Here is an 18,877-nt window from a genome sequence, read left to right as displayed (position 1 = left end):
CGATCCCACCACCAATCCCTGATCCTTCTTTTCTTTCTCCACAACGAAGTGATTCATTTATCAGTGATTTGTCATTTAGAAGAAATCATAGTTTTGGCAACAGTATGGCCAGTTACTTATCAATAATTCACTGTCTCCTGATTTTTCTTTTGTTCTCTCTCTTGTTTTCTGTTCGAATCCAGTTCTTCTTCTTTTGAATCTCTCAATCTTGTTTTCTACTTGCCCTGCTCTCGAGTGTTCAGTATTGAGAACTGGTTGAAAATGTGAAATGGTTCCAAAAAAATAAGAGCCAGATATTGTACATGATATTTTTATATGTGCATCATGTCAACATAATTTAAGATGAGGTAGTCTGGAGCTGTGCCATCTGGGCGGCAGGTGAAGACGTGTGGCTTGGCATGATGACTCCTGGCTATGAAAATGAAGTTAGAGTGGTTGAGCTCGCCTCTAAACTCACTATCGGCTGAACCAACCAAAATTCTGGACTGGCTTAATCGTCTTCAGGGTTGCAGTGACCGGGCACTTATGGAGGAGTGCCTCTGTATTTGAGAGAACAAAAGGGTCAGAGACAACAAGGCCCTGATTGTGGCTTATGCCTACGCAGAACTCGACTCTCAAGTCTCAAAGTGGAGCCCTGGAGAGGGAGGACTTCGTGGATCTGTTGGGGGAGGACGGAAAAACCTGGAGGAGAGTGACTGAGAGGAACAGGCTGAATGATCTGGACCAGAATGATGTTCTGCTTTTAGACTCACAGGCTTCCACCATCACAGCCCCCTGCACTGTTTTAGCACAGGGCTGTTTTCTATATGAATCCCCACTGACTAAGAAGATCAGGTCTAGACTCAGGACCAGGCTTATCTAACTCTTGGTGGTTTCTGTGGTGAATGCTGTGGACACTTTGTAGTCTTATCATCTGATCTGTGGCTGAAACATGAAACATATGTTGGTCATGTTCTCTGATGTTCTTGGGTTAGGGTTGGGGTTAAGGCTGTAGTGAAGTGATTTATTTTAGATTGTGCAGGGAAATGTGAGGATGACAGAATCAAATCAGGGGTAAAGCAAGAAATTGTAGGGGCTGTGTTTTCAGTGAGCTCTCATTCTTTACTTTAATTGTATTCCCTCCTCTTTTCCTCTCACTTCCCTTCCCTCTCTCACTGCTCTCCACCTCTTTGTCTTCCTGGATGATCTCCCCCTCCTCCCACTACCTCACCCCTCTGCCCCTCCTCCCTCCGGTCCACATGGCCACCAGATCCTGGTCTGAATCAGAGATCAGAGGTGACCTCCAGGCGCCTCTGTAGTCTCCTTCCTCTTGAGTGCACGTGTTGGAGATTCATGATGCAGCTGATTGGGATCAAATTACAGCCCACCATAATCACTTACTGTGTCTGCACACTTTCTTTCTCTTTATCAATTACTCGTTCACCAGATCAATGGCACTGCACTGCTGTGGCGGAGTCTTGCGGTTGCACACACACTGCACACTTGGGTGAAGACGATTGAGGCTTGAAAAATATCTTGGAATGATAATATGTGTTTGTGTACCTGTCAGGTTGCTGCCACCCTCAATAACCTGGCTGTCCTGTATGGGAAGAGAGGGAAGTACAAGGAAGCAGAGCCCCTGTGCAAGAGAGCGCTGGAGATCAGAGAAAAGGTAGGTCAAAGGTCATCACACATAGTGATGAAATGGATTCAGTTGTTAAACAAAATAAGTAAGAGGGAAGTGCAACTAAGCAGCTGCAGCCAACAGATGGTGGATTTTTTTCTTCACTAAGCTTAAAATATTCACTTTCAAACAAAAGTTTACTTTCACTTCACTTTCAGACAAACTGTGTCCTACTTAGACAAACACAGAACTAGACTCTGACAATTTCTCTCAACTTGTTTCCCACGAGTCACTGGTTTAAAGGCAGAAGAATGAAGAACAAATGCATTTGAAATGTTTGGGGACACAAGAACCAGACGCTTTCCGTAATTCTCTCAAAATCAGTCTGATTCAGACTAAAGTTAAATCAAAATACTTAAGTTAAACTTAAACGCTAAAGATTAAAGAGGAACTCCACTGAAAGTCTGTTTTCAGGTAATACTGCGAGTGATGACGCTTGACTCGGTGTCAGTTGAAGATAAAGTCTGAAAAGTAAAGTCCTCTCCCAGATGACGTCAGGAATCAATCAAGTTTTTCCCATTTTGCTTATTCTATTATGAAAATATTTGCTGATTCATTTTCTCTCATTCATTCATTCATTCATTCATTCAACCTTTATTTATACAGATTGGTCCAATGACAGCAGTTTCACTCTCTTTTGTAAGTAGATCAATAAAACAAAGACACACATTTAGACAAACAAACACTCAAACCTACAAACTGCAGATAAGAGAGAAAGCGGTAAAACCATAAGAACAAGTATTGTGCCAACAATAGATATTTTAGACCAGACAAAATAGAATCACGACAACCTTAAATTTAACTTGGGATGACTAATTGTTTTTAATTGTAAGATGTCGCTCCTGTGGACACTAACTCGTTTTCTAAGCTTTGAAATGTGGCGATTGGTCTGTTCTCCTTTAGGTCATTCCTGGTTTCCATTCATCTCAGTTGCTTTGTGCTGTTCAAAGGAAACATGTATAATGGTGCAGCCTCACATCCAGGGAGAACTTCATTATTTTGTCTCATCTCTAGTTTGGTGCTGACAGAGGTGCTGCTCAGCAATCCTCAAGTACAGAAGACACTTTTTATTCACTCTTCTGTGTCTGTCCTCAGCTCTGGACTTTGAACAAACCCTTCGTCTCTCTCCTTCTCCCTCCTCTGAGAATGAGACATCAGCTTTGGTTAAGCTGAATGATTTCATTTTTTTTTATGCTACTTAAACTCGGATGATAATGCTCTCGCTTAAGCTGGAAGACTTGCCTCTAAGTTGTCCTGCTCAGGATTGGCAGTGAAAGGCGACTGTGGCAGAGCTGCCCAATCAGAGGGATTCGTTCTCAGCTTCTTTCTGAGTTCGGTTGGCTTCAGGGACGGTGGAGATCAGGGAAAGAATTCATAAGCCACTACTGAAGCTTTTCACTGATGTGTTTGTTTCAGTGGAAAGTAAAAAAAAAAAACATTGACATTGGATTTAAAGAAGGATACATAGTCTTTATAACCTGATTCTGTGGTTTTCCTGCTCACAGATGTCCACATTTAATTTCTGATGCTGATCGTAGATATTTTTGTAATTAACCTCTGCACTGAATGTAATTGCAATGCTGTTTTTCATTAATCCACAAAATGCTGACTTGTCAACTTGTCAACTAGCTGCATGGTGTCAGTCACTGAAAGACATACTGAAGCCCACAGATCCCCTGACATATCTTCATTTCTGCAGATTCCTCACTGACGTCAGGGCTTCTATCTGTGAGAACTAATAGTCCTTCAGGCTGTGTTTCTTAATGTTTTCTGAATTTAATGATTATTTTAATTACTGGTTAATCTGATCAATATTTTCTTGATTCACTGAAGTTTTTTTTTGTCTATAAAATGTCTGTTGTTTTATCTGACCTTCAGTCTAAAACTTGAAGATGTTTTTTCACTGTTGTACATGAAAAAGAAGAAAAGTGAATCCTCACATTTGAAAATCTGAAACATGAGAATTTTTGGCATTTTTTGCTTGAAAAATGACTGAAACGATGATAATCAGTTAATCGCCTAATTCATTTTCTGTGGCTCAACAAATTGATTAATTGACTCATTGTTCCAGCTCTAGTTTAATAAGAAGTATAAATATCTATCAAAGCACAAAATGGCATCTATAATGTGTTGTGGGTCAAATCTGATTTTAGATACTTAATGTTGATCAGTGTGTCAGACTTGTGTGTGACGTTCCCTCAAACTAATTAAAACAACATTAAATTTAATTAGTGCTTCACGGAGCAGAGTACCTGAACAGATGGTCCTAAAACCAGATAGTTTTCTCCTCTGCTCGTGTGTTGAGTTAGAAACTGAAGCCCTACCTGCTGCGAGCTGCGTATTTGTTGACCTCTGTCTCTCAGATGGATTGGCATAAAGTCAAATCCCTGCACTGCTCAAAAATTCCCACATTCAGTAAATATTTAGGTAAAACAGGAGTTCAGTCAGCGCACTGTAAAAGTGGATGAAGATGTTGTTTCTAAGAGCTTCCCAGAAACCACCACAGACTGCAGCACTTTTGGTATTCGAAGGCGTGGTGTCCATCAATAAACAGGATCAATTCCTCACTAACCTGGAACTTGCCGAGGCGCGTGGCTCATGCCAATCCTTTTTCAGCTAATGATGTTTACAGGAAAGCTGTCAGATGTGATACTCGGAGGAGGAGGAGGAGGAGGAGGAGACGTGGAAGGCCAGGACTGAGTGAACGCTGTAGGTAGCACCGCTCTCAGAGCTCTGCACCGTCCTGGTGATCAGACTCCGACTGTCAGTCTCCAACAGGGAGGGACATGACCCTGTGATGCAGGATCATCAGGAAGGGTTTGCTGTCACAACTCCCACACATTTTATACTGCAGTAAACTGAAAACAAAAATACCATAAAAGACAAACAATGAGCTGCTTGGTTTCCCTTTGTTTTTCAGTCTATAACCTACAGTATTACCCGGTGTGGTTTTGCTTCTCACTGTTCATGTCAGTGTTTTTAATGAAGTGGTTTCTCAATGAGCAGCAGCCAGCAGCTCTTCTATTGTCTCTGAATCTCCTCTTACTTCCTGACACTTCTTTTTCTGTCTTTTCTCTCTCTCTCTCTTCCTCTCTGATCCCACCTCTTTCTGGTCAGTCAGGCTCTTTTTGCGTCTCTGTCACACTTGCTACACTTGACACTAATGGCTTCAAGCTGTTCAGCAAAGAGGAAAAGCTTACACTGTTCTCGTATCCACATGAATGCAAACACGTTTACTTTCAAAGTGTTTTTTTTTTTTCAATGGTTCTGCTTCTTTTGGTCCTGTATGCAGAGAGAGGGTGTAATGTTTTCTGTGATAAATGCTGTTTGTTGCTGTTTTGATGTGTTTTTCTACTTTACTCAGCTTTTCCATTAACAAACAGGTCAATAGTCCATCAGTGTGGCACAGCATGAGACATCCGCTGCATTTAGTTCACAGATCTAACTCCGGTTACAGATTAAAGTCCCTATTTGGTGGCCCAAATTAAAGGTTCATGCAGTTCATGTGTGAACTGATACCGAGAGAAATTTCTGTGTAATCGGGAACATCACAAGTAGTGAGAAGTGTAAGGATCAAAGCAACCTGGCGAGAGATGAAACAAACATTTCCGTATTGGCAAACATCTTTGACCTTTCCTGGAAATCCAAAATGACAGCACTAGACACGAGAGTCAAAACTGGATTACACATTTGAACCTGAAAGTTGATGCTGGTAGAAATTGAGGCAGTAGATGTAGTCATAGTCATACATATAGATACACCAATTCAATCTGCATTTTTACAACACAGAATTCGTATTTTTTTGAATAGAAAACTGTCACAGCTTTTCCAGCTACAAGAGGAGATTCACCAGTGCCCGGCTACAGTCTGGTGATAGTCTGGTCGACCAAATGGCACATGCCGGACACAGGCTGCTGTCGTCTACAACTCATTTTCTTTGATGTAGCAAGCATTGTTTTAACCCCCCCCTGTCTGCTCGCTTCCGTCCCAGGTGCTGGGGAAGGACCACCCAGATGTGGCCAAGCAGCTGAACAACCTGGCCCTGCTGTGTCAGAACCAGGGCAAGTATGAGGAGGTGGAGTACTACTACATGAGAGCGCTGGAGATCTACCAGACCAAACTGGGCCCCGACGACCCCAACGTGGCCAAGACCAAGAATAACCTGGTGAGACGGGTGGAGGCGGGTGGGAGCAGCATGTCTATACCTGTACTTTTGTACCTGTGTGATTTTTGGTTCAATATGTAGGACAACTTCTTCCTTTCCTCAAGACGTATCATGTCCAGTGTCACGCTGGCTGTTAGCATTTGGTTGTTTGTGTTTTTTAGGCGTCTTGTTACCTGAAGCAGAGCAAGTTCAAGCAGGCTGAGACTCTCTATAAAGAAATCCTCACCCGCGCTCACGAGAGGGAGTTCGGCTCCGTTGACGGTACGATGTGCTCATATGACTGGATAACAAATAGAAGTACACGCACGCTTTAACATTTTAAACACTGCAGTCAGTATCCTGTTATCCCTGGTGACTTAGAATAAGAAGCAACGCTACACATGCTTCTTTCATAATCCCTGCTGTTCTCTTCTTCTAATGTAAAGGTCAGTTTTTGGAGGCTGCTGACAGATATAAACAAAAACGACCTTTTCAGCTGAAGAAGACAAACTGTACTATTTCAGACCTAATGAAACTCGTCCTATTCTCTGCTGTTTAGCCAAGCGAATGTTCATCACAGATGATTTGAGTGTCTCTCTATGTTTGATGATTTTGTGTTTCCCTGCAGATGAGAACAAACCAATCTGGATGCATGCTGAGGAGAGAGAGGAACAAAGCAAGGTGAGTCTGTAGCTGTTGAGATATAAATATAACTGTTTTTGTCTGTTTGTTTATCTTTTTGGATCATTTACAGCTCTACTACTTTTGTAGTATAATTTATACCCATATTTTGCTGGTTTAATGGTTAAAGGTCCCATATTTACATATTTGGTTTGAAGGACCAAAAACCATCTCAGTGTAGTTTTACATCTCCTCTCTCAGGCTTTTCTCCGGAGCTCTAGTAACAACAGGTCGGTGAGCCAATCAGAAGAGAGGAGGCTCTGAGCCTCTCTCTGGACTCAGCGCTTTGATACTTTCACAGTATTAATGTAGAACCTAAACCTGCTTTATAATCAAAGAAAAATCATGAAACTAACAAATCTGTCAACTCACTAGTTGAACACTAGTTAAATTATGTGTCAATTAAAGTCGGGACAAAGAGATATCTCAGCCACAGGCACAGATGTTTCTAAGTACCAGTGACAGCAGCATTAAACTCCTCTGACAGTTTTATGATCTTATTTGAGATGGAATAGGAAGGATTGACTCTACAAAGAGCTGGATTAGCAGATTAAGTCTCAGTAATAACCATCCACTGCTGATGATTGTGTGAGTCTCTTGACTTTCCAAACTAGGAGTTAAAATGTGTAGTTGTTGAGTGGAAGGAATCCTGACCCGACGATAATCCCGCCACTAAGTACCTCCTCACTGCCTCCTGTTTCCATCCTTTACAGCAGGAGTTATTTCACATTATAGTTCATGGCTCTGTGCTTCTTGTGCAGACTTGAGTGGAACGTGTGTGTGTGTGTGTGTGTGTGTGTGTGTGTGTTTGATTCCTTAAAACATGTTCTTGTAAACCGATGACCATGGGTTTCTTCTTGTAGGGGAAGCAGAAGGACGGCTCACCATTTGGAGAATATGGAGGCTGGTACAAAGCCTGTAAAGTCGACAGGTCAGTCTCGTAACCTCTAGACCAGTGGTTCTCCGACATTTGTGGCTTGTGAACCTTTACAAATGACTGACAGCTGTGCCCAGGTGAACCAACGGGTATTTTAGAAGCCTGAAGAGGCAAAATTCTGTCATAATTTGCGCAAACTTTTTTTTAAAGGAAAGTCTGAAAAAAAAGCACAATTTTGTCATTTTTTGTGACTCCTCAGATTTATGTTGTTTTGTTACTAATTTGAAAGAATTGAAGGAAAAAATCACCAAATTTAAATGTAGGTGTTTATTGGTTTATTTGTGGCGTAAATGTGAAATATTTTTTTATCTCTAAATAAGTAAAAATTCTCATCTTTCACCGAAATGAGATATTTCTCCTTCGTGTTTTCACAGCCCCACGGTGACCACCACCCTGAAGAACCTGGGCGCCCTCTACAGGCGGCAGGGCAAGTTCGAGGCGGCAGAGACTCTGGAGGAAGCCGCCATGCGTTCCAGAAAGCAGGTGTGGTCTCCGGATGATGTGACTAATAAAGACAGGATTCCTAGCTGGGGTTTAGATGTCACTGTGGCTGTTAAAGAGGCAGGGATAGGGGCAGATGACTTGCTGGTTACCAGTGCTCAGATGAAATGGGTCAGCTCAGGGTTTACAGCAGAAAATGTGCATTCTGGTGTAAAATTAGGGCAGAGATGATACACTGTCAGGATGCTGCAGAGCCTGGAGCGCAGTTTTTTCAACTGGCTCTGAGGGTTTGTTACTTATTAAAGTTAATGGCGTCTCCTGTGGAGATGAGAAGTGGGAGGCAGTGGAGAAGCCCTGCAGCTTTTATCATGAATTAGGATTTCCCTCCAGGATTTAATGTATCTGAGTAACAGTAACACACATGACACTGCACCAAGAATTTAAACTGGATTCCTGTGATGCTGCTGTAGTTACAGATATACATAGAAAATCACATCTTGGCAATTATATTAATTAAATTTTAAATATTGTACCTGTGCAGAGAGCTGTGTAATTGCACGATCCACATATTTAAGTTGAGTAGGAGAAAGTTGAAAGTTGATGTGATCACGGTGTTAAAGTGTAGCTATCTTTTACATAAGAGAAAGAGATCTGATGTTGCAAGGTGTTTTTATTTTATTCTAACTAGATTTACTTATTAAAGACATAAAAAATATTCAAAGTCTGTATTAGGGAGGTGTAAAATAACAAGTGTTAAGAGTCTGACAACACAAAGCTTCTACAGTTTGTTGGCCTGTGTTTTTCCCTTCCTGAATAATTTATTTACCAGACAGGCTCATAGGAAACAGTCTGTACGTGGGTCTGTTCTGTGGTGTAACAGTATCATTCATTCAGCTTTAATTATGCCAGAGGCTGCTTGACTTTGCCAACTTGTTCCTAAAGAGAAATCCCACTGAATGTGCTGTCAAGTAGGAATTTGTCATAAGAAAAACTGTTTTATATTATATTTAAAACATTTCATTCTTAGATTGTCAAGTATGTATGTGTGAAATGTTATCACTGGTTTTTAAGTCTCCACTTTTTTAGCTTCTAATTAAAGACCTGTTGTAAACTGACTTTGTCAGAAAAAACATTTTGGCTGCTAGTTCAACAATTCAACATTTTGGGGAAACTAATTCACTCTCTTGCTGAGAGTGAAATATCAATATGACTCTTATTGATTAGCATAGCTAACTGTAAAGACAGGAAACAGGGAGCCTGGCTCTGACGAATCTAGCTACCAACATTTATAAAACTTCATTAATTAATATGTTATATCTCATTTGTCTAATCTGTCCAAAAAACTGTAAGTAAAGAAAAAGTATGTGCCCCACTGTCTCTTGGCTATGCGCTGTGTCTTCCTGGACCAACTCTCAGCAAAAAAGCGAATGAGTACGATTCATTTAACCTCCCTTTTAAAAAGGGTTTCAAGAGGCAGGAGTGTGACACCTCTTGAGAAAACAATGCTGTGTGTGATGCCTTAATGGAAACTATTGAGTTTTGCCCATTTTGCCTTGGAAGCTGACTTTGCTGAGTTGGTTCCTGCTGCTGGTGTCAAATGTAAAGTTGTGAGTGTGTGTGCCAGGACCAGTGCAGCAGGTGGTAGAAGTATATAGCTTCATTATTAATTGGATTGGATGAATTGGTTCTTGTTGTCAGCTGTACAGTGTCTATGTGTGTGACAGTGCACACAAGCCGCAGGTGGCAGCGGTGCTCAGCTTCTGCTTTAATTGGATTAGTTGAATTGGCATTTATTGCTGCCGTGTGTGTGTGTGTGTGTGTGTGTGTGTGTGTGTGTATATATATATATCAGGGTCTGGACAATGTGCACAAGCAGCGTGTGGCTGAGGTCCTGAGCGAGCCGGAGGCCCGCGAGAAGCAGCGTAGCCGCGAGAGTTTGACCTCTGACACGGTGAAGTACGAGAGCGGGCCGGACGGTGGCGAGGAAGTGAGTATGAGCGTGGAGTGGAACGGGGTAAGTACAGTACACAGCCCTCAACTTCAGACCAGGGAGACTGACATGTCTACGTGACACAGCCTCTATCTTTCCCCACAGAAGCCACATAAGAATTAATCTGGTCTGGTAAACACGAGTCTTGTTGAATGTGAAACTTTTACATCCTGTAAGAGAGATTGGAACAAATTATTTGCAATTGTTTCTAGAACCACCTTCCTGCTCAAGTTTGTCTATACAAGTAAAGGTATATTATTTTAACTTAGGAGCATCAGCTGCCTTAATTGAGGTTCGCTTTGTCCTGGTAATGCTGATTTAATGAAATTTGTGTGGCCCCAAATAACAGAGATATGCAGCAAGACACATGGAAACTTTCTCTCACACTGTGGAGCAATTCTTCAGGAGTGATAACAGCGTCTGAAACGTTAGGAAACAATCACAAAACACATTTTTGTTGAAGTATGTTGTCATATTGTTATCATACTTCTACCCAAAAAATCTAAGATGTCTCATGCAGACATTTTATACTGTAAGTTTGTTTTTTCATGTGTTGACTGGTATAAACACCAGAGGAGGCAGATTACAGCAAAGAAGTTTTTGGTTTGGTTTCCAGGTGGTGTGTGGCTTCCCAGTGCAGGATTACAGATGATCCAAACTTTGTCCAAAGCCATTTCTGAGTCTGTAAGACTTCTGTGTACAAGTTCTGGTTTTCTTTTCCACTGAAGTTTGGACCAAGAAAAACCAACAAAGTTATTTTGTCCTCGAGTCTCCTCAAATTGAAAATGCCATGATGACAGCTGTTAGAGTAAAGGACTCTGATTTTATTGTATATTAAAGGGCTCAGTTCATATCTAAGTAGAGCAAGTAAAAATCACAAATTCTCTGCTCATGCTTCTACGTACATGTAGATTCAAATCAATTACAATATTCACACTCATTTAACAAGATTCCTGCCTAAATTCACTTTCGGCTTTTGTGTTTGTTAGACGACATGATCAAGATGAAACAGCCCAACCGCCATCCTATGGGTTGACTAATTAGAAATGTGTCATCATATGATCCAGGCTTATGATCAGCGGCTTCTGTTGGGAAAGATACACCGAGGTTGTCACTTTACCTGTCATTCAATTATTCTAATTAGGAATTTAAATCCTGCCAGACCTGTTAAAATGATTGTAAAAGGACCGTTTTGTTCTGTGCTACACTTGTTATGCTGATTGACTGTCACAATTAGTCTCCTCTCCTACAGTAGTTAGATTGCTTGTGCTTCACTGTTACTGGCTTTTTATTAATAAGACCAAGTGAAAAGCTGCTGCTGGCTTGGCTGGATCTTAAATCTCTAAAATTAGTTGTAGTGTTTTACGTTTACACAGAGCTGTGGTTGTAACAAACACTCTTTTCCACTAAACTCTCTTTCCAACTAACTCAGAGTCTTAAAAACTGCTTTCACAGCAGCACAGCCCTCTGGTTACACATGTCGTCGCCACCCACCCTAACTCCTTCTGCTGCAGAGCCACATTTCTAACTGAGCTGGTACATTTCAGAGCATCTGCAGTATTTCCTCAGCCTCTAGTGACTGCAGTGGCACCACATGTAGATGTAGAGTCGCAGCTCACCATCACCATCTTATTTCTAAAAGGCTGCTCCCGCCGCTCCGAGCTCACATAGCAACAGTAGTCATAGACCCTGAACAACCAATCAGCAATCTCCTCCTGGACCTCTCTGGTTGTGGCTTTGGGAGGTCTGGTGTGAGACACATCCACGTTTATATAAACGACGTCCTGTCAGTCAGTTATTGGCACACAGCCTCCTGCAGACGATCTCACATCACCAGCTGATCTCTGGACCTATTTATATCAGGAAATCGGCCTGTCTCATCTGGAAAGAGCTGTAGCTGGAGGTGCATTTTAATAATTGTGTCTTTGTTCCACCCTTAAGATTTCTTTGATCCACACATCAAATAAAGTTGTGGCTGAAAATTTGGCCATAAAAACAACAAGAACTTACAAACATGCCTTTAAGGGGAATCAGTTTTTCATTTGATTGAAGGTGAGATAAAAGTATTATAAGATAATACTGAAATTACTGTGTATTGCACCACTTATATCAGAAGGGTAAGAACATGGTTGTAGGTGTGTTTACCCTCCTCTGCTTTCCTGGAGTTGTCAGACTACATTTTGCCTTTTAACCTGTCAAAGAGATCATCACTTCCACTTCAGCTCTCTCCACTGGCAGGTGTGAAAACCCATTTCTTTCTCTCATAAATAAGTCCTCTGATAAGCAGCGTGACTCATCAGTCTGCTCATCTGACTCCACATGGGCTCTGTACTGTACTCCGTCTGTGTCCTCTGGACACTCTGCTGATGTTTCTGATCTTTATCCACTGTGCTGTATGTTTGTATCTGTCCTTTGCATTTGTGTGACGAGCTGCTGCCTGAGAATGTAAAGTACTGTCAGATTTTTCTGGTCTTTATTCTTTCCCTTTGCTTGCTTTGTCAGCATGTGAGCAGCCAGAGAGGAAAGAAAGAGAGACTGTTTAATGGGTGTTTGGCTTGTAAAATAAAATAAAAACTAAAGTTACCACATAAAATTGAAATAAAACTCTTAAGAAAAAAACAAAAAAAACAATAACATCTTATTATTTTGCAGTTTTCTCTATTTAATTAGTCCAATGTGACAAACCAAAGTGAGACAAATTGAGAAAGCATAGACAGAATTAAGTGAACAGACAGAGTTACGTACGTCGTTGGGAGACATTTACTTAAATCCTTTGGGGAAAATATGTGAGATGATGTGATTGCATGTTTGTGTATTTGAATATATGGGTATTTGTGGAGCCGGGATCAAAAAGAAAAAATAAGTGATATCACTGCTGCTAAATAGCCAAAATGTATAACACAAGAATAGATAATGATCACCAATGAAAAAGCCAAAAACATACTAATACTGTTTTCAATTTTGGTGGAAATATATTTGATATCTTTGGATGTTGCACTATTGATCAGGAAAAACTAGAAGCTTTAATATGTAAGTTTGGATTTTGGGAAATGCTGATGGACTTTTTTTTTTTTTTTTCATTGATTTATTGATTAATTAATAAAAAATAATCAGAAGATTAATAAGTAATGAAAATAATCATTAGTTGTAGCCTTACTTCCTCTGGTCCTTTGATTCCTATGTAGTCAAAATAATCAACAGATAAAGTTTACATGAAACAATCAATAAATATTAAATTAATAATATTAAGTTTCATATAGAATATTCAGTCTGGCTGCTCTCATGTGTCTCCTTCCTGCATCTCCTCTGTGTTTATGTTGTTCTCTAACAAAGTTTAACGTTGTTAAATTAATAATGTTTCAGACACAGTATCTCTCCGTCATGTTAAACTGTGCAAAAGCTCCACCTAGTGTCGGAGTCTGCGAATGACACTACAGTCGCTGTAATCAGACAGCGTCAACAGCGGACTGCGTCACGGTGTCTGACGCACCCTCACAGCCCTGTCACACAGGCGTCCCGTCACCACACCGCTCTGATAGATAGATAGATAGATAGATAGATAGATTCTTGATATTATAGAACACAGCAGTTGTGAATCCATGCAAGACGAGACATATTTCTCTTGGCATCTATTTGATTTTCACCGTCACAACTGAAGCAGAAGGAGGTGTGAAGTGTGTCGTCCTCGCTTCTTCTGTTTGTCTTTTCTCTACAAGATCAGTCCGTTCCTCTTTGGTTTGTTTTGGTTTTTTTGGGGTTTTGGAGCTCATAATGAGTCAGTGGGCGGGACCCAAGGCCATCTGGCCTGGACTGTGGAAAATGGCTGATGGCCTTAGAAAATGAATAGTACAGTCTGGGTGTTTTGTTTGACCTGGAATTAAAACTTAGTATTTTATCAATCTATTATTTTATGTTTTTTAGAACAATTTTTCTACATCATTCTCCTGATTTAGTCCAAAAAACAAGTTATAAATGATTATTTTAGCACCACTACTTTGAAAACATGTTGAAAATACAGTCATAGAAATACCATCAAAATAAAGTTATGATCTAAAAAGTGTTGAATTTGCAATGAAATTTAGTCCAGTCGGAGTAGATGGATAAGTGTTTAAATAAATAAAACTCACAGTAAAAACATATCAAATAAAACATAGATTGGTTTTTATTGTCAATAAAGTTTGACGTTGCACATAAATCAGCCGGTGGTTTGCTGAGGCTCACGCTGTTGGAGAGATACTGTGTCTGATCTGTGAAACCTGTTGAAGTCACAGTCTCTATCTTTTACCCTCTCCCCTCCTCCTTCTCTCCCCTCATCCCACCATGTCCATCTCTTTTTCTTCCTCCCTCCTTAATTGCTCCTTTCAACCTGTCAATCTCATCTCACTGTCTTTTCTTCTCTCTTTCACCGTTTGTATTTCCTTCTTTCTCTTCTCTTCCTGCTCTCGTCTGACCGGCAGGCATAACTCCAGATGCCTTGTAATGGTTCTAAAAACTTGTCTTCTGCATGACGGACGCCTCGCCTCACCTCACCTCGCCTCAACCCCTTCAGCTTTGCAGTTTTCTTCAGCTCTGACTCCCCCCCCTCCCCCTCTCTTTTCTCCTCCACCACCTCTGTGTTCTGGTGGGATTCTCCACGCCGGGTTGAAGAGCGATTGTGTTGATTTTACACCCTCCTCTCTTTGTGAACGAGGAGTGGGTTTGAGGGGAGGGGGAGGTATGTCGAGACAGCCTGTGTGTCTAAATCCAAACTGCTGGCTCCCACTTGTGTTGAAGGTCTGTACTCGACTGTGTGTATCTGCTGTGGGCGGGAGCGGACCGGGGTGATGTTTCTTTATGGCAACATTAAACTTGTGCTTCTTACCTTGTTATTTCTTGCTCTCCTTTAACAGTAGCCTCTGCTTCTCCTCTTCCTCCCTCTCTGTCACTCTCCAGTGTCTTTAAACTGTTTTTCATTTTGGCTTTAGACTCATTTAAAAGGTTGTCGGGGGGGATTGTGTGTGGAGATTTGACAGTGTTCCCTTAAACCAAATCTCTGCTTCTGTCCTTTAACTCTCTCCACTTTGACCTGAACTATGAACTCTGGACTTACAATCTGACCACAGTTACTTTGGTCAAGAAAGAGCTCCGGACACGCAAAAAAATCTTTCTCGAAAGCTACAAAAATATTAAAATAATGATAAATATTAATAGGTTGTTCAGTAATGAAACAGTTGAAGAGAAAAATATAAAGAAATTCCTTTATTTCAGGCCTTTTAGCATTTTTTTTTTTTTTTAAATCTAGCTTGGCTGCTGCTTCAGCGTTATATTGTTAACCTCTGTGCCGCTGTAGCTGCTGTAGAAATGTGCTAATTAAAGTGACATGTAGCATGTTGAACTGAAATGATTAGTCGATTAATTAATTAGGAATTCAACAGGAAATTAGTTGCCAACTATTTTGATAATCGATTAATCATATCACTTTAGTTTTCATGCCGAAATCCACTGTGTCCAGTTTCTCACAGGAGAAGATTTGAGTCGTTTGTGATGATAAACTGAACACAAGAAATTAGAATATGTCGTCTTGGGCTTCGGTAAATTATAACAGGCATTTGTCACTGTACCAAACAAACAGTTGATCAATCCAGAAAATGACTGACTGATTAATCAGGTGTAAAACTAGTCTTTAGTTTCCGGCCTAGTATCATGGATTAAGATGAAGTTCAATGGGCTGACTATAACGTGAACAGTCAAAACTTTTGGCAGTTCTTGTGTGAGACATTTAAAAACCAGAAACAACATGTTTATAAGATCAGAATTGATCTGTGTGATTAAAAGAAATCAGGGAATAATTGATTTAAAAAAGAGAAATAAATAAAGAGACTGACTCACAGGGAAATATAAAATTTACAGCATGTTATAAACATAAGGGATAAATGGAAAGTACCCAAACTCTAAATTAAGCTCCTGAGACTTTATTGAAATGAAAAGAACAGCAACATTTTGACTCTATTTCTTCTTCAGGCAAGACAACATGACAACTGTTCACATCCTGTTGATATTATGGTCAACTGATCAAACAAAAAACAAATACACAACAACTCTCACAACACAACCTTAGTCCGACACATGCCAGGTTTGTCTCCAGGTATGAAATGGTGAGAGTTAAAGCTTTGAGCGCTCCTCTTTATCCTCCTTCCCTCTCCGTCTTTCTCTCTCTAGGGAGGTCAGAAGCTTTTCATCTGTCCTCTATGGTCCATGCGGTTGAACTCAACATTAACACCTAAAATCATTAGTGGTGACTCGAACCATCCTCAGCTCATAGTGACTTTAACATGCTGTAAATAACATCAGCGTAAACTCGTCAGCATGATCGAGAGCACCGTTGGTCGTGGCTCTGTAGGTTTTTTCTGCTCCTATTAGAGTTTAGTCATTAGTGTGTCGCTCTGTTCACAATGATATCAGACTTAAAACTACAGTGTCAACCAGAGGACACATAAACGGTAACAGGATTCATGCACGATGGAGTTAAAACGAGGATATCTGATGAGGTTTGATTTAAAGCTGCAGCCGTGAGTGTGGAGGGAAAGAAGTGACGCTTTAATGCGAAGCCTGAACATCATGCATCCAGCCTGTTTACCCTCTGTATATCTCTGTATCTGTCTCTTATACACATCTGTTGGTCTCTTCTTGGCTCCTGCTACTAATCTTCTGCGTGTCCTGTCCTGTTTGTGCATCTTACAGTTTGTCTTTCTTAACTTCTAATAAAACCTAAACTCTTTGCTCACCTGAACCTGTGCCTGTCGCCTCTTTGTGTGCTCCCTCTCTTTTCTGTGTGTGCCTTCATAACTGAGTGAGCTCTAAACCTTTGTACCTCTCAGCAGCAGCACTCTCACTCTGATTATCAGCCCTGCAGGTTTAACTGGCAGGAGTCTGTGAAGGATAAAAAATTACATAAGTAAAGCTAAATAAATAAATACAGAAATAAATACATTTTCAAGATGAAAAATGCTACTTCTGTATTTTTACATTCATTTATTTATTTATTTATTCTTGAATTTCCACGTTTATTTATTTAATTATTTTTCTGCATTTGTTTAATTTATTATTTATGTATTTATGCATTTTAGGATTTATTTACACATTTATTTCTGTATTTCTACCTTTTTGTATTTATTCATGTATAAATGCATTTATTTAATTCATTATTTATGTATCTGTTTATGCATGTTGAGATTTAGCTACACTTTTTCTTTCTGTATTTCTACATTTAATTATTTATTTCTGTGGCCGTATGTTAATTAGGTGGGCGGTCCTACCTCAGTCTAAAGCCGGATTGGTTATGATAATGTGATCAAACTAACTGCCTACATCAGCATGTCATTGTTAACTTCAAAGAACGAGTTTTTATTGAAACTGTGTCATCAAAGTTCATCAAGTGTGAACAAAAGAACTAAATATTCAAACTACATATTTGTCCCTGAAGGACTGAACACAATTCATCATGTGAATATCAGCAATAACTCAACTGAGATAAAAAGTTGATGTCATGAAATCAAAGTTTAGATTTAGGGTTAGGATGAGCCCAGGTTTGAGCTTTTGTTTGGGCAGAACCAAAAAGAACCACAGTTTTAGATGCAGTTAATCACCGAGTACAGTTTGATTCAGGAGCTATAAAGAGTCTGGTTTGCAGCAGTCATGATCCTTAAGAAGCTGTTGTTGTTTGTATGTTGTTCATTTAAATTGGTGATTCATGCATTCACAGATATGTATATATATATATTTATATATATATATAAACCTGTCGGCTGCCTCACTCAGTACATATCTGGGTCACAACACAGTAGCTAAATTCAAGGAATCCTGCTCGAAAATGTTTTAAGTTAAAAATAAATAAATAAATTATTGGCCGTCTCAGAACTGGTCGTTCTCAGATTGCTTGACTTTCAAATATAAAAATCAACATCAGTCACAGCAGCGTGGCGTCAGTTGTGTATGTAAAAGTGGTTTTGATATATTGTTGTTACCCTGACACTTTAAAAGTCACGTGAAACGGGTTCGATCCCGTCGTCTCCTCCTCTGCGCTCAAGATCCAGGCAGGTAGACAGGTGTAACAGGGAGACCGTGACCATGTCAGACAAGGACAAAAACATAAGTTTCACTTTAACACAGTTACTTTTACATTTTCAAAACTCTTAAAATGAATCATAACTTCAACTTGAGTTCAGTTATCTCGTGTTTTTAATGCAGCAGTGGAACTTGTGTTTCTAGGTTGAAGGAACTTACAGTGGATGTAGAAAGGTGTAAATGAAATCATCAGGATTTTATCTGGATAACTTGAAAAGACGACTGTAAATGGGACCAGTTAGGAGTTTGAACTGGTTCCCTCTGGTAAAAAAAAACTGGTAAAATATTAAAGAGCTGCACACTCACACAGGAGTTTTAGTTCTTTTGGTTTAGTACAGTACAGTCACTGTATGTAAGGTCAATGGACACCATGTTCCAGTCCATGTCCCACACAATAATACAACAGAATCAGGTTAATCATCTCCATCTCCCCTGGGTGTGCAGGGTCTTTAAGGCTCAGTAGAGTGTGCACCTGCATTACTATCATGTATGCACATGAAATGTTGCTCCACAGATTGACCAGTGTTGCCTGAATTAAAATACATAAATAAAATTCTTAGTCAGGTTTCATGGCAGGTTTTACAAACAAGAATCAATCATGAGTTTTGATTAAATTCACAATCTGCATTATTATTATCTGCTTCAGTCAACATGCTGGATGCTTTTATCAAAAACATCATTATGGCAGGTGTGTGTGTTTGTGTGTGTGTGTGTGTGTGTGTGTGTGTGTGTGTGTGTGTTAATGTAACCCTGTGACGTCTCCCTTCAGGACGGCTCCGGCTCTCTGAAGAGGAGCGGCTCCTTCAGTAAACTGCGAGCGTCCATCCGTCGCAGCAGCGAGAAACTCGTCCGCAAGCTGAAAGGCGGCGGCTCGTCACGAGACAGTGAACCCAAAAACCCTGGGTAACTATCCCCCAC

At 40.2% G+C, this 18,877-nt stretch overlaps 1 protein-coding gene across 7 annotated transcripts in view; it reads left to right on the top strand.

Moving 5' to 3' along the window:
- The window catches only part of klc1a (kinesin light chain 1a), a 49,940-nt gene that overhangs the window by 20,521 nt on the left and 10,542 nt on the right, over positions 1-18,877 (top strand). For 4 of the 7 annotated variants that reach the window (XM_023412996.2, XM_023412994.2, XM_087175769.1 and 1 more), the window contains exons 7-14: positions 1,550-1,651; positions 5,655-5,828; positions 5,990-6,089; positions 6,436-6,488; positions 7,352-7,419; positions 7,800-7,908; positions 9,719-9,880; positions 18,729-18,862. In XM_023412996.2, coding sequence (XP_023268764.1) covers positions 1,550-1,651; positions 5,655-5,828; positions 5,990-6,089; positions 6,436-6,488; positions 7,352-7,419; positions 7,800-7,908; positions 9,719-9,880; positions 18,729-18,862 — 902 coding nt within the window. Of the gene's footprint in view, positions 1-1,549; positions 1,652-5,654; positions 5,829-5,989; positions 6,090-6,435; positions 6,489-7,351; positions 7,420-7,799; positions 7,909-9,718; positions 9,881-14,313; positions 16,603-18,728; positions 18,872-18,877 lie in introns of those variants that run through there. The other 3 variants (XM_087175770.1, XM_087175771.1, XM_023412998.2) reach the window with 3 other exon arrangements.

Source organism: Seriola lalandi, unplaced genomic scaffold, assembly GCF_002814215.2.
Source record: "Seriola lalandi dorsalis isolate HSWRI2012SDOR001 ecotype SW California unplaced genomic scaffold, Sedor1 jcf7180002054497, whole genome shotgun sequence".
Classification (NCBI taxonomy): domain Eukaryota; kingdom Metazoa; phylum Chordata; class Actinopteri; order Carangiformes; family Carangidae; genus Seriola; species Seriola lalandi.
The sequence above is the reverse complement of the archived record's forward strand: the minus strand, read 5'-3'. Positions and strand labels throughout refer to the sequence as shown.